Consider the following 15,172-nt stretch of genomic DNA (forward strand, 5'->3'; position numbering starts at 1 on the left):
AGCAGCAGGTCCAGACAAATGGTAGGAGAGGGGAGGGGTGCGCCCGAGCCCCGAGGTTGCTAGGCAGAGCACCGGCGCCTGGTGCCGCTCCGGAGCCCAGCGCACGCCCGGGAGGCGGCAAGGGTGCAGCAGCGACCCCTCCTGGCTCCCGCGCTCGGGGCCACCGCTTCCAGCTCGTCCAGGTGCCTCGAGAGCGCACATAGCTTCCAGCGCTCTCCCGGGTCCGCGGCTCCCGCGCCCGCGCCCACGGTGTGCTGGGGCGGCGGCGACGGCGACAGGCGAGGGGCGCGGCGCCCGCACAGCCCTGCCGCCACCTAGCTGCAGCCGGCGCCGGAACCGGCCGGAGCCGTGCTGAGCCGCGCCCGCGCCCGCGCGCCGCGGAGGGAGGCGCTGGGGACGGCGGCGCGGGCGCGCACAGGCGGCGCGGACCCTCGGCGGACAGCGCGCCCTCCTCCCCACGGTCCGCGGCCGCAGGCAGCTCGGGCCGGCGGCCCCTCCGCTTCAAGTCTGGGCGCTCCCAGCTGTACTCTGCCGCTGCCTATGGGGATCCGAGAGTTTCCCGGCGGTACGCCCCGGGGCAAAGGCATCGCCATGTGAGTAGCGCCCAATGTGGGTGCGCAGGCGGGCGGGGGACCCTTTGCAGCCGGGACGCCGGGCAGTCTGGGGCTCGGGCAAGGGCGGCGCGCGGCGGGGCTGCTCGGGAAGTTCACGGCGTCCTGTCCCTCGCCATTCGCCCCAGCCTGCCCGGCTCCGAGGCGCCTGGGGCCAGGCATCGGAGACGGGACCCGACGCCGAAGCTGCCGCGGGAGCTGGGTGGGCGGCCGGCGGCGGGCGGGGGAAGCGCTGGCCCTGCGGTGGCACCTGCCCCTGGAGGCCAGGCCGCGCCTTTGGTCGCCCTCGGATCCGTCCTCACCGAATTCTTCCCTCCTCTCCCATCCCCTTCACCTGCCCGGCTTCAGTGGCATGAGGAGGTCACCGGACGTCAGTCCCCGGAGACTGTCAGACATCAGTCCCCAGCTCCGGCAGCTCAAGTACTTGGTCGTGGACGAGGCGATCAAGGAGGACCTGAAATGGTCGCGCTCCGTGGAGGACCTCACCGGCGGGCCCGCGGGGCTCACGTCCATTGAGGAGAGGATCTTGCGCATCACCGGCTACTATGGCTACCAGCCCTGGGCGGCGAGCTACAAAAGTAAGACCCCTCGTTTCATTTGCCCCGTGCGCCCTCCCTGGCGTGGTCCCCGCAGCCTCGGGAACACACGCAGCCACGCGTCCAGCCGCCCTTCTGCGTCCCTGCCCGCAGGTACAGACCCAGCTTTGCAACTTTCAGGAAGAGGCCCAGAGACGGAGTTCTCCCCGTACCTTTGGAATTTCTGACTCATTCTCTTATACCTCCTCTCCTCCCTCCACACTCCTCTGTCCTTATCCCTTTGCTATGGAGTTGTCACGGTACGGGAGAGATTGGAAACAGTGCACCGTGCACTGACTGACGCTTCCCTGTGGATCTGAAAGTGTTACTCGCAGGGCTTGGGGACCAGGGGGCTCAGTTAGAGACTGCAGACAGGTGGCCTGTGTTTTAACGCCTCCCTGGTCCTCTGGGCCCTGATGATGAAGGGCGATCCTTGGAGCCTTCATTTTAGGTCTCATTCATTCCCTGTGCTCCTGGTCTTTATCTGTCCTCAGTGCAGAGCTGCTGTATGGATTATTCTAAATTTGGTAGAGAGACAGGGCTGGTGCAAGGTAGAGCAGCTGAAACTTTTCTTTGCCAATAGGCCCCAGCTGATGCGTTTGTAATCAATTACCAGGCATGATATGTTTGTTCAGGACTAATTTGGCGAACAGTTATTTCTCTCACTTTGGCTACAACAAACTCCAGGTGGTCGCAGAGTTATAACTGTACCCATAACGAGATGGTCCCGTCACTATGGTTCATGTAACAAAAAGTGATGGTCATCGACCTCAGTCTGTATAAGAAATGAGTAGTGCTTGGATCCATTTGTAGTAAAGACTAACAGCTTAATGATTTTGAGATATGCTTTTACCCTTTGTTGCTTGAAATTGGAACATACTTTGTTGGTCCTTAGGAAAAAATACCCAGCTTTTGTAAATTAATTATATTCAGCTCTAAAAATATGTCTGTCTTTCGTTTTTTTCCTGAAACCCTTGATTTCAAGCCAGAGGTCAGCACATTAGCTGGTTACTTTTAAGTTTTTTGCAGGAAGAAACATGGGATTTCAATGATTTGTTTTCATGCCGTTATTTGTTTATAAAGGACCGTGGTGATTGCATTTAAGTCTGTATAAACCTTTAAAAGGTTATCTGTTTCTCCTCCAATCTGCTTCTACTGCTAAAATTGTAGTTGACAAATGTCTTTGAATCACAGATGGAAGACAAAGGACCAAGTTTTCTTTTCAGCTGAGACACCCTGGGCACAGAACAACACGAAGGAACCCCATTGGAAACCATTTCTCTTATAGATAAGGATAGGACACTCAATTTCTATTTCTGCTCTTAAAATTTCTATTAGGAGTTTTCTAGTTCTTATTTCTGCTTTCTTAATAACCGAAGATTATGGTATAAATTACAGCCATCATGGTGTTGTCTGTTTAGGCCCTGAAGCCATAATAAGGTTTATCATTGTAATTCTATTTGTGATTGGCTCCATGTGCTTTGTAGAAATTTTCACTAAGGTTTGTGACTTTGGGGGTGGGGATGGGGGTGGCAGGGAGCTTACAGGAGTGATGACTTGGATACACACCTACTTTGTAATTAAGACAGGGGAGAGGTCATATGGAAAATGGGCCCCTTGTACCACAGCGCTGTTTATTCTTAAGGACCCTCTCTGAGGCTTTGTCCAAGGAGCAAATAATAGCAGGCCAGGCTACAGGGATCCCTGTGATAGGAATAAATACAGCTCACTCCACGCCTAGTCCTGTGAAGATTTTTCTTTATTCCAAGGTGTTTTTACTAAAATGCTTTAGGTGACAACTGACATCTTGATGAATTAATTGGATTTTAAGTTTAAATTTAGAGAAGCTAATGTTTTATTAATATAGCCAAAGATGTCTTAGAGCAGTACTTTGGCTGTTTGCCATTTCTCCTCAAGTAGAAAAAAAAATAATGAAGAGGCTTATCTATTTGTTAGTTATTTTGTTTGTTGATTAATAATCATGCTTAACAAACCCAGAGAGGTGATAATTACAAATTAACTATTCTTCTCATGGTCTCCAGAGCGAGTTATGGGACCTGCCAAGCCTCATCCTTGACATTAGTATGTCACCTTTCAGCCATCTTTCAAAGTGGCTTGTCTGTGTCCCCTCAAGGAGTTGCCAGTGAGTTTCTAGGCTGGAGAGTTATGAGTGAGTTGCCATTAGCAGTAGAAATTATTTGAGTGACCAACTGTTCATTCTTATCCTCTTAATTTTTAGACTTCGTTTTGGGCAGTAAAGATAAATGAGGTGATTGTGAACAGTGCAGAAATTATCTTTGCTCAGTGTTCTCAACGTAATCAGTGAGATTAACAAGCTGTCCTCTAGATAAGGGACTTTTTTAAAGAAATTGGTGGGCCCGCCGAGTGGCGCGAAGGTTAAGAACTGGCTTGGGACGCCAGAGGGCCCCGGTTCGGATCCCACATGTGAGGGCCAGTGACGCTGCCCTCTAAAAAAAAAAAAAGAAATTGGTTATAAAAATCTCGAAAGCCCCTGCGTCTGAGACGGGTGGTTTGTGTGGAACATTCTGCTGAGAATTAAACTACATAAACAAGTGGGTAGGAAGAGTCCAGCCCCTCTTCTCAGTGGCTGACGTCCTCCGAGCGTCACCTTTCATGTTTTGGAACCGAACCGCTGGGCATTATTCTGGGCGACCCCCTCGGATTCCCAGCTGTGAGTGTATCCAGAGCCCAGAAAGCTTGTGGCCCACAGTAGGCGCTCAGTAAATATTTGTTGGATGAGTGAATGGATGCATCCGGGGGAGAGAGCCTCTGAATGTACGCTATAGTCCGGATCATTTCATTCTTTGTGCTGACTTCCTGTTAACTTTGAATTGCTTCACTCCTTCCTCGTTCTTCCGCCATAAACATCATCCTTGGCTTTCTGAACCGTAGACTAGACCAGAATTCTTGATGGCAAGCTGTGGGTTAGCCAGGGAAGTCAGCCTCAGCACTACCGAGGTTTGTACTGAATAGTTCTTTACTGTGGGGAGCTGCCCTGTGCATTGTAGGGTGTTGAGCATCCCTGGCCTCTAGCACCACCCCTCTGCCTTGCGACAACCCAAAATGTTTCCAGACAATACCATTGTCCCCTGGGAGTGTACCTTCGCACGGGAACCCCTCACTTCACCTGACCCAGCAAACTCTATTCTGTGGACCAGTAGTGCTGCCCTGAGTTCCTGACCTGTCTCTCTTCTTCGTGGACCACTTCGTAGGTTTTCGTGACAGCCACGTTAGAATAAACAGCTTTCTGAAAGAGCCTGGTGTGTGTGGCTAACATGATTCCCCACCCACTCACCGTAAATTGCTACCTCGTAGAAAGGGCTTTAGATTTCTGAACAATTTGGGTCATTTAACGACTTCCTTTCACCTCCCAGCATGTAGCTCAGGATGACTGATGCGAGTATCTCCTGCTTCCCCCTGGCTTGCTTTCTTCTCTGGTATAGACGCTGCCGGGGAGGACATGGCTGTGGGAGGGAGGACGAGGAGCAAAGATCTGGAGTCAGCAGCTGTCTGGGAATGGGGACAGGCGGGGTTTCAGCACAGGGAAGCGCCTATGTAGAACGAGGGAGTATCGATAACGCTCCTTTATTTTCATTCGTGCATTTATTTAGCAAAGTTTTCTGGAGCATTTACTATATGCCAGGATACAGAGGGGAGTGCTGGGAGACGAGGCTTACTGCCTTTGTCAGGAAACAGATCAAGAGATGCCTGTGTCCAGAAACAGGTTGTTTACAGTTGGCAGAGGCTTTTTACTTTGCCAAAAGTGTTTTCAAGTAGTGAGCTCACAAACATTTTTCTAGCAAAGAAACCTTTTAGGAATAACTTTCCGTGTGTGTGTGTGTGTGTGTGTGTGTGTGTAGGTCATGTTTATTGCTTAAAATGAGGTACAACTGTCTTTTGAGTATAGTTATTAATATAACATGGTGCTGACATGTTCTGATAAAAATGATCTTAAAAAAATGCTGATGGGTTTAGTTTTAAGACTTTGCAGAGTGGAGGGTGGGCTAGTCTCAAATGGCCACCTCATCCCTAACCGACTCCCACCTGCTGTGGCTGATTTGACCCTCAGCCAGGACCGTGGGGGTTACTGAGCACTGAATAACTCACCTGGTGATAAGGCGATCCCAGGTTTCAAGATCCTCCTGGTTTAAAATATTAGAAAGTATGCATAGGAGGTGGGGGCAGTCTCTGGAGTAAGACCACCTTCCTGCCCTCTGTGCCATCTCACCACGCTGTGAGCGGAGGGGGCTGACGTCACGACCGGTGATAACTAGAATGGTGGCTCATAGCATAATTGAACTCATGGGGAGCAACTTCTGGTTGGTCCTCCCAAAATAGTAAAGGTCGTGTCAGCAATTCAAAAATGACCCACTTCATAAGAGATTTATAATTTGGTTGTAAAAGTTCTAGAATAGAGCTTGGCATATGAAATATTAGACTGAAATGATTTTAAAGGAAAAGAAGTTAGAGGGTGATGGGGGCAGGATAGAGTGAGCATAAAGCAGAAGAGCTTCTGTTGCCTCAGAGAGTGAATTTTATTCCTGAGTCCTGCATGCATGCTAACAACTTTGTAAATAGTTTTCTGAGACTCGAAAGACTTAGCATGCAGAACTGTTATATTTTTTTAAGGAAACTGAGTGCTCCCCAATACCCCCCAGCTCGATAGCCCTCCCACCTGGTTGAGATGGGCAGATGGCCCCGTTCTCACCTCCAAGAAGCACAATTGTAAAAGTGACTCAGGCAAGGTGATGTGTCCCATCCTGTCTCACAGCCCTTGCTTCAGATCACAGAGCCTGTCCTGGGTGTTTACAAAGTGCGTCGTCGCAAACACTCCAGTGGTAAGACTTTGTCCTGTCCTTAAGCAGCTGGAAGAATGCAGGTTGGTTACACTGAAAAACTAATCCATCTGTGTATGAGCCATTGAACTCTGTCGAGCGTTTTTCCGAATGTTGATAAGGACGCTTGTTGGACTGAAGGAGGGGACAAACCCAGTCTCTTTAATGTCAGGAGAAGCAGAACAAAAGGACCCACAGGAAACTGCATTCATACCCCGGCTTTGTCCTGTTTAGAAATGTCACCATTGGCAAGATACTGGCCTCTGTGAACCTCTGTTTTCTTATCTATAAAATGGGGGATAATGTAACCACTTTGCAGGAAATAATGTGTATATATAGCAGCCAGCCCTTTGACTACCATCTATAAATGTGCCTTTGTTTTCATTTATTCATTTAGTAAGCTTTTGGAGCATTTGCTCTGTGCCAGATACAGAGATAAGTGATGGAAGACACAGTCCTTGCCTTCAAATCTCACAGACTAGAGGGAGAGAAAATGAAACTTGAAGCGATAATACGGGGGGAGAAAGGTTGGCTTGCGGTGCTTCAAGAGCCCTTGCTCACGGTGGGGCGTTCAGTTCAGAAGCTGGGGGAGTAATAAGCCACAGGAAGAGGGAGAGGGGGGCTTGCATTCCAGACTAAGGAACAATGGTGTGTGCATAGAAACGTGCATATGCCATTCTTAGAAGGGAATCCAGCTGGAATGGAGTGCAGCGGCACACCCAGGGGATGCTGCCCTGTGAACAGAAGCTGGCCCTGGTACGTGGTGCTGTAGTCATATGTCTTCAGGAAGGACACTGGCGTATCCAGGTCCCATTCGAAGTGTCACTTCTTCCAGGGAGCCTCCCTGACCACATTAAGTCTGGTGAGGTTTCCTTGCTGGGGCTCCAATAGTGCTGTCATGTCTCATACACATTGTCACAGCGAGTGTAAGTGTGTGGCTGAAACTCACAGATGGAACGCTCTGTGAGGACGGGTTCAGCTGGGTACATGGAACTATGGCGATTCTGTCTGCAGATCACAGAGTATCGCTGGCTAAATCAATAAACATTTGTTAAATATAGTGATGAAAAGCCATTTACACACATGCACACCCGCACACGCTCATGCATACACACGCACATGTGGCTTCTAAGCATCCATACTTCTGCGGGGACTTCCACAATTGCCTTTCTCAGTCAAGAAATGGAGCCACCATTGCCCGGTCTCCTGGTCTTCACCTGAACTCAGCTAAAAGCACTGACAAGCCATCTCACTCCCAGAGCTTACGTTAGGCCAGTCTCATAGCAGCGAGTTTTGTCTAGCTTTGATAACCTCACTTCAAAAATGATGTGGAAGAATGAACAGGGTCCAGAGAAGAAGAGAAAATGGATCAGTGGGAAGTGAAAATGTGTCCTACAGGCAGGAGGCAAGTCTCTGGGGGAGGCAGAGGTTACACAAGCATGCGACATGTCTTTATGAGATTGATTGGAGCCGACGCCGTGGGAATGTCAGCCCAGCTCACCATGCTGCCGCCACTGCCCTGCACCTGGTCCTCAGGGAGGACCCTCAGCAGCTAGGCTCGCATCACCGTCCCCCTGGGCGCCACAGATTAGATGGGATGGACCCTTGACCCACACAAACTCATTTCTCCTTCCTCAAACTTGAGCTTGTAGTCTAGTCTGGGGTGGTCTTGTGAGTGGAGGAGATGCTTTGAGGTAGCTATTCTGGCTTTCACGTGGATGGGGAGGCAAGAAAACTGGTCTACACAGCGAGAGTAAGGCAGGCGTGTAAAGCCGCCCAGAAGCAGCCTTGGCCATTTCCAGGGCTCCACGCTGGGCCCTCCATCCCTCCTGGGTCAAGGTCTTGCATCAGCTCCTCACCAAGTGTCTGGAGCCAGCACGATGGCAATGCCACCAGCCCTTCCCGCTAAGTGAGCAGGGCTGTGTTCCATTCTGCACAACTGCCAGCTCCTCTCAGAGTAGGATTCCTGAGCCACTAATGCTCAGGCCCATGTAGGACAAAACAGGGATCTGCAGGCCAGAGAATTTCCTGTTGGAAATAAGAAATCGCTTCTTGCTGCTGAGAAGATCACAGAGCCACCATCACCCAGAGCTTCAGGAGGAGGTGCACACCCAGGAACCATTTGGATTAAGGGCCTACTTACCCACCATCAGGGCGCTGAGGGAGCTTGTTTTTTTTTTACATGATGTCTTTTGTATCAGTTCAGTGCTGAGTGTGTGGATCAGAAGAATACTACACCAGTTATGTTTCCTTATCTCCTTGCAGAGCCCAGAAAGGGACTTGTGTAGTTAGGAACCAGGTCCAGTCTTTTGGTTAGTGATGGCGACAAGCCCTTGAACATGGCTTCCAGGACACAGGCACACATTTTCCTCTCATGCAGCTTGAGATAGCCTTGATTTATGACAGTATTCGAGATTGTAAGAAGGAAATTGCTCCTCTCAGGTGATTTACAGCATAGAAGGCTCGAGGTTGTTTTGGGGTCCTGAGACGTCTCAGAACAGTTGTCTAGCTTGACAAATGTTTTCTGTGACATTCAGATTTTCTCCTTGTCAGTCTGCTGTGTCTCATCTACCATACTCGACTAGATAAGACTCCATTAGGAAGTGATTTCTATACTTATTCACCATCTACTTTGTAACAATACAGAGCTATAAAAATTTGGATATGTCCTCAAGGTGTTATCCAAAAGGGTTGGAAGAAAGGTGTTTCTTCATGAAAGTTGACTTTGCTTCCTTGTTTTTCTTTTTAGAAATTTTCAGTGAATGCATATTAAGATATTACCTTCTTAGAAAAAGGAATAGAATTACGATCGTAGGTATAAAACAGTTGGATTTTATGCAGGGTTCTTCTCATGCCGAGCGTGTGTGGGAGTTTAATAAACACTTTTTCACAGAAAACTGCATTATGCTGGCATGTGACACCTGAGAAGCACTTGAAATTTCCTCCTCTATACATTTTTTAAAAATGAACTGGCCAATGAGTTTGAAGACTATTTAAAAGCCGTAACCCAGAACAACAGATTTTAAGAGTTTATCCAAACTCTTTTATTTTAAAAAAGCCAGCATTTTATTTTATTAAATAGTTAATATAAAAATCTTTTATAGGTTTATCTGATTTTAAGCATTGAGTGTATTTTCAAAGTTACCAGTAAATAAAGTTTATATAATTAGAATTTCTTCTAAAAACAGAGGGAGCTTGTGTAATTGTGTTTCTTCTGTCTGTAGGCTACACTGTATCTTGTGATTCTCTCAGACTGCCCCTAGGAGTTTCACTGTGGTGGCTGAAAGGTGGAGGAAGGAACGCTTTCAAAGTAGACACCATGGCCACCGTTCACCCCCTTGAGAAGCTGTGGGCCAGGGAGGCACTTCAGAACATCACTGTATGAAATGTCAAACACTTCTCATGAAGGGGTTCATTTGTGAATTGTGGAAAGAGATCAAACAGTGGAATCTAATGTGTACTCATCCACCCACACATACATCCAATCTCTCATTCATTCATTCATTCATTCATACAGACAGCAAAATGTTAACTGCTTTTAAAGGGCAGTAAATATATTCATTTCTAAGATAAACATGTACTAAGTACATAGTACAGTTACTATTTTCTAGAGAAATTACACAGTGGGGAGACAAGACAGACGTGTATTATTCCGTCACACACTTTCCTTTGTCTTGGACCATCTCACAGGTACATCCATGTTTCCTTTTGGTGCTCCCCTAACTAACCATCTTGGGGTACCTTAGAGCAACACTGACTGTCCTTACACTAAACCCTATACAGTACACTGCATGTTGCATAATAATTTAGTGTTGGACACCACCAACAGCTATTGGGTTGTCGGGAAAGTCATGACGTATTTTTTTCTATGCTTTTCGTTGCAAGAATGCGTCATGACTTTTCCGACAACCCAGTAGTTAGCAACAGGACAGGGTATCAAGCCCCAGGGAACTTCTCTTTCTCTTCCTCTGAAAATGTGAGCTCTGCTGCTTTAATCAGAGTCTGATTTGTCCATTTGACGAAGCCCCACCATTAAACATTCTTTTTCTCTTTCATGGAATGATGCAACAACAAAGGTTTTAGACTGGTTTGATGAGATTAAGATACTAAGCCAGAACATGTCTTCCCTTATGTTTTATGCTGCGGGGATTCTGTGTCCTCCCAGATCTAAAGAAGCCAGCCCGAGACCTGGGACGTTTTTTCTCTCCCCGCGGGCGCCTGGCAGACATCGCCATGGACTACAGTAGAATTCAGGGGAGTGGGGATTTGCTCCCAGCTCTGCTTGTTCCTTGCTGTACTGCTGCACATTCTCTTGTGCATTGTGTCCAATTCCTTTCGGAGGTAAGATGCATGTCCTTAGAAATACTCTCTTAAAGCTCTTCTGTCCGCTGTTCGGCTCAGGAATCATAACATGCTCTGATTCATATATAGTTGTGAAGGGAATGAAGTATCTAAGGTGCATCTCCTCTTTTATAGAATAAGAAAAATCAAAACATCCCGATTAAGGTGACTTGTTACCTACATGAAGTCGCCCTTGGTGAGGCTTGGAGTTTTCTGTTCAGCAGCTTCTCGCGTTACTTGATCCTGGAGCTACTTCCACGTGTGTGGAGGAAGCTGAGACTCAGCTGCGTGGCCGAGGAGAGCTGCAGGTTAAGGCTGGGCTGTAGCTGGACACTTTCCCCCGACCCCTGCTTTTCCTGTCTTCTTGCCTCTGTCTTTGACCCCACCTTTGCTTGAAGTCCGAGCACCAGGAGAAGGCTGTGCCCTTGTGGAACTGATGGTCCTAACGGTCCAAGAATGACCTGGAGTCACTGGAATCAGTGCCTCGGGTCCTGGGTTTGTCTATTGTTTCCTGGTTGGTGTGGCTCCTTTAAGGCAGGGAGGTGGCTTAGGCAGCTGGGGTCTCATGGCCATGTTGTGCCTGGTAAGAGGCCAGGAGGAGACAGGATAATAGTTCTACAAGGCCTCAGCATTGCCCTGGGACGACCTCATTTTCTATGTAGAGGTGTCTGTGTTGCTTTGGGGTAAAACACAATATTCAGAAAAGGCACACTATTACTTTCCTTTACATTAATTACCCACAGTACTCTGTAGAGCACTTCTCACACCTCTGCTCACACTATGCCTATGCGTGGTAGTTTTTTTCACCCCAAACAATTCTACGACACCAGCTGGGTGGCCTACAGTTTAAGTCAATTTACCAGTTAAGGGCTCCATCCTACAAGACTGCCCCCCTCACCCCCCAGCTGCAGAGATCAATCACAAGCCCAGGTTGTCACTGTGCCTCTGACCAACCAACTTTAAATTGGAGGTTCCCACAGCCTTCTGCTTGGGTTCTGTTAATTTGCTAGAGTGGCTCACAGAGCTCAGGAAAAGTGTCTCACTAGATTATCAGTTTATCATTAAGCCTATAATTTAAGAACAGCCCTGTGGAAAGACGCATTGAGCAAGGTGTGTGGAGAGTGGCACTGACCTTCCAAGCCCTCTCCAGGGGCTCTACCCTCTCAGCATTTCCATGTGCTCATCGACCTGGAAGCTCCCCAAACCCTCTCATTTCCGGTTTTTTTGAGGTTTGGTTACACAGGCAAGAACAACTAAATCATTAGCTATTGGTGATTGATTCAAGTCTCCAGTTTTTCTGCCCTGGGTGGGGAGAGGGTGGTACTGAAAGTTCCAACCCTCTGAATACAGTGGTTCCCTGGCAACCCGCCTCAGCCCTTAGGCGCTTTCCAAAAGTCACCTCATTAATGGAAACTCAGGTGTGGCTGAAAGGGGCTTGTTACGAATAACAAAAGACACCCACTTCACCTTTATTGCTCTTGTCACTTAGGAAATTCCAAGGGTTTTAAGAGCTCTGTACCAGAATGGGATGAAAACCAAAAGGAGGCAGTTGGGGAAATTTGAATGCCTGCTATTTATTATTTTGTGGAATATTGTTTTTCTTGGGCTTAATAATGTTAGTGTGGTTGTATAGGAGAATGTGATTTTTAAGAGATACTGAAGTATTTAGGTGTGTCATTTCTGCAGTGTACTTTCAGGTAGTTCCACGAAAACAAGTATAGGTAGATAGATTGAATGACAGATGAATACAATGTGGCAAAGTTTTAATATTTGGTGAATTTAAATAATAGTGTGTTCACTGGACTGTTTTCTCAACCTTTCTGTAAATGTGAACGAACCTTTTCAAAATAAAAAAGGTCACGGTTCCAGCCAATGGCATGGCAGAGCCCAGGACTAAAAGGGAGATGCCATATGTTTGGTTTAGAGTTATTACGTCTTTTTTTTTTTTTTTGTAGAGGGTAGTGTCACTGGCCCTCATATGTGGGATCCGAACCGGGGCCCTCTGGAGTCCCAAGCCAGCTCTTAACCATCGCGCCACTAGAGTTATTACATCAGAACTTAGCTGAAGAGCAGGGGGAATTGTGGGAACTCTGACCAGGCGTCTCAGGGAACATGGCGATTATTCGCTTTGGAGGCAGGCTTGCCCCTGGCTTCCAGCCGCACTCCTCACTGAGCACCCTCTTCCGGAAGACCAAGCCTAAGTGTGATGGTCTGAATGCATGTGGCCCCCACAAATTCACATGCTGAAATCTAACCCCCTTTATAAGGAGGTGGGGTCCTTGGGAGGTGAGGAGGTCATGAGGGTGCAGCCCCCCATGATGGAATTAGTGCCCTTATAAGAAAAGACATCAGAGAGGCATTTCCCTCTTTTTTACCGTGTGAGGCACACAGCGAGGTGTCCATCTACAAGCTGGGAGGAGAGCCCTCACCAGAACCCTCCTGGCCCCCTGCTGGCACCCTGCTCTCTGACTTCCAGCCTCCAGAACTGGGAGAAATCACTTCCCACGTTCAAAGGCCACTGTCTCTGGTATCCTGTTATAGGAGCTCAGACTGGCTAAGGCCCTTGGGCAGCACCTGCTCAGTTTCCCTCCCCCACTTCTGGCCACGTCACTGCCACTCCAGCTGGGTATGTGTGTGGCATAGATGGTGGTGATGGTTTTGTGGGTGTATGTTTATTAATATCAAACTCATCAGTTTGTATACATTAAACATGTACAGCTTTTTGCATGTTTATACTTCAATAAAGTGGTTTTTAATTAAAAAAAAAAGATACACTCTTTGTCATGTGGGATGTATCTCAGGCTCCAGGATTGTTTTGATGAAGGAAACCTGTTTTTTTTATAGATTTAGATTTCTAGTCCATTTCTCTAAATGGCTTATCTCTGCATGCAATGAAAGAAAAACATACTGGAATGTGGGCACCCTTTGCCTCACCAGAGAGTGAACACTGTATCTTAGTCGGCAAAGGAGGCTGGTTTTAAAGGCTCCATTGGCCTGTAGTGCATATTTATTTCAAGTGCCGAGTCTCTGGGATGCTGGCGTCTCATCTCCTGTTATATTTTCGTCCCTCCTGCCTGACTCTCATTTATGCTTCAGCACTCTGTCCTCCTGGGCCCCGAGGATCAGGGCAAGGCCATGGAGGGAGGACACGTCATTTGGGGTGATGCTCCCAAGGAAACTACTCTATCAGTTGCTATTATATCTGAAAAACGTGCAGGGGTGGCAAGAGAGAAGGGATCAAGCGGCTCCCAGGTGTCTTCCTAGGCTCTGCATGTGGGCCGCAGACTATTAAGAGTCTTCTTTTACCTTCAGCAGCTCAAAACCCTTGGCAGAATTCTCCTTGTGGCGTCCCCTGTAAGACATTATTATCGCTGTTCATGGATAGACAGACAAAGGCGCTGAGTGATGAGACCACACGGGGCTAATGTTATTTTTGCTTCAAGGTGAATATTTGTGGATCAGAAGCAATGTTATAAGTTATGGGGGTTCCCATGTTAGAAAAGGGATGATCTCCTTAGGAACAAGCAAAGGCAGACCCTTTGGGATCCACAGTGGTTCTGCCGTGTGTTAAAGAGCAAGTGGGAAAGATTGATTGGTTTCAGAAAAAAGTATCACAAGGTCAGAGAAAGAGTACTGAGTGGAAGACACGACTGGGGTTTGAATTGTGAATGGTTCTCGTGAGAAGCACGCGTGAAGGTGCTAAAACTGAGGGAGGAGAGATGACGACTACGTTATCAGGCTGCTCTGAGCATTTTGTAGTTGTCTCAGGTGACTATTAGCACTCATTTCTGCTGCATGTATGTCCAGGAGCGGGATTTCAGGGTGGTGGTGTTTCCATATCATCTCCAATGATCCCGCTTCTGATATTTGGCCCTTGAATAATCCCCACTTTCTGAGTGTGGGTGGGGCCATGACTTGCTTCTAGCCAACAGAATATGGCGGGATGGGGTTTGGCTTCTGAGAGTAAGTCGTGTTGCATGAGATTCCATCTTGTCAGCAAACTCGCTTTAGAGCTCCTCTCTCGCACGTCAGCCTTGGTGAGACAACTGACAATGTTGGGGGGCCCATGTAGCAAAGAATGGCAGGTGGCCTTTAAGGGTTCAGCAGGGCCTCTGGCTAGCAGCCAACGAAACCTGAAGCTCTTAGTCCTCCAACCACAAGGAAGTGAAGGTGCCCGACCATCACACAAGTGGAAAAGCAGGTCCTTCCCTAGTTGGGCTGGATGAGAACCAGTCCTGGTGGACATCGTGATCTCAGCCCCGTGTGTAGAGGGGAGAAGAACAGGCTGACGATGCCATCTGCCATGAGGACAGAGAAATGTTAGCAGCCATCAGGGCTAGCCGAATTCTGGTCTTGGCTCTGCCATGTACTAACTGGGTGTCGGCGACCAGGTCCCTGATCTGGCATGGCCATCCTTTAACTTTTGTGTTCAGTGAAGGGACTTGGTAAGATTACAGCCTGAACCCCAGCCAGCACGAAATATTAATGAGTCTAAGATTTATCTACAACATCTGAGAAAATCACCTATTCTGAAAATAAGGGTTTAGAGGTAAAAAAAACAAACAAAACACAAATAAAACTTAGAAAGCTAAACAAGCCTGTGTCCTATCTGGAACTCTTCCCCCAATCTCAATCTCCTCTTCAGTTTGTAGTGGACAAAGCCCATGGCTCGAGTAAGGTACTAAGTCACCAGAAAGGGAAACACATGGATAAAAGAGTTCCTTTTTTTTTTTTTTTTAAAGATTTTTATCGGGGAATTGGGGGGATGGGAACAGTGCTGGGAAATTGG

At 47.9% G+C, this 15,172-nt stretch overlaps 1 protein-coding gene across 1 annotated transcript in view; it reads left to right on the forward strand.

Moving 5' to 3' along the window:
- Positions 1-205: 205 nt before the first annotated feature.
- Positions 206-15,172, forward strand: part of SLC35F3 (solute carrier family 35 member F3) — a 316,125-nt gene continuing 301,158 nt past the window's right edge. The window contains exons 1-2 of the mRNA XM_019651792.1: positions 206-593; positions 960-1,189. Coding sequence (XP_019507337.1) covers positions 541-593; positions 960-1,189 — 283 coding nt within the window. The 5' untranslated portion in view covers positions 206-540. The remainder of the gene's footprint in view (positions 594-959; positions 1,190-15,172) is intronic.

This window comes from Hipposideros armiger, unplaced genomic scaffold, assembly GCF_001890085.2.
Source record: "Hipposideros armiger isolate ML-2016 unplaced genomic scaffold, ASM189008v1 scaffold_167, whole genome shotgun sequence".
Taxonomy (NCBI): domain Eukaryota; kingdom Metazoa; phylum Chordata; class Mammalia; order Chiroptera; family Hipposideridae; genus Hipposideros; species Hipposideros armiger.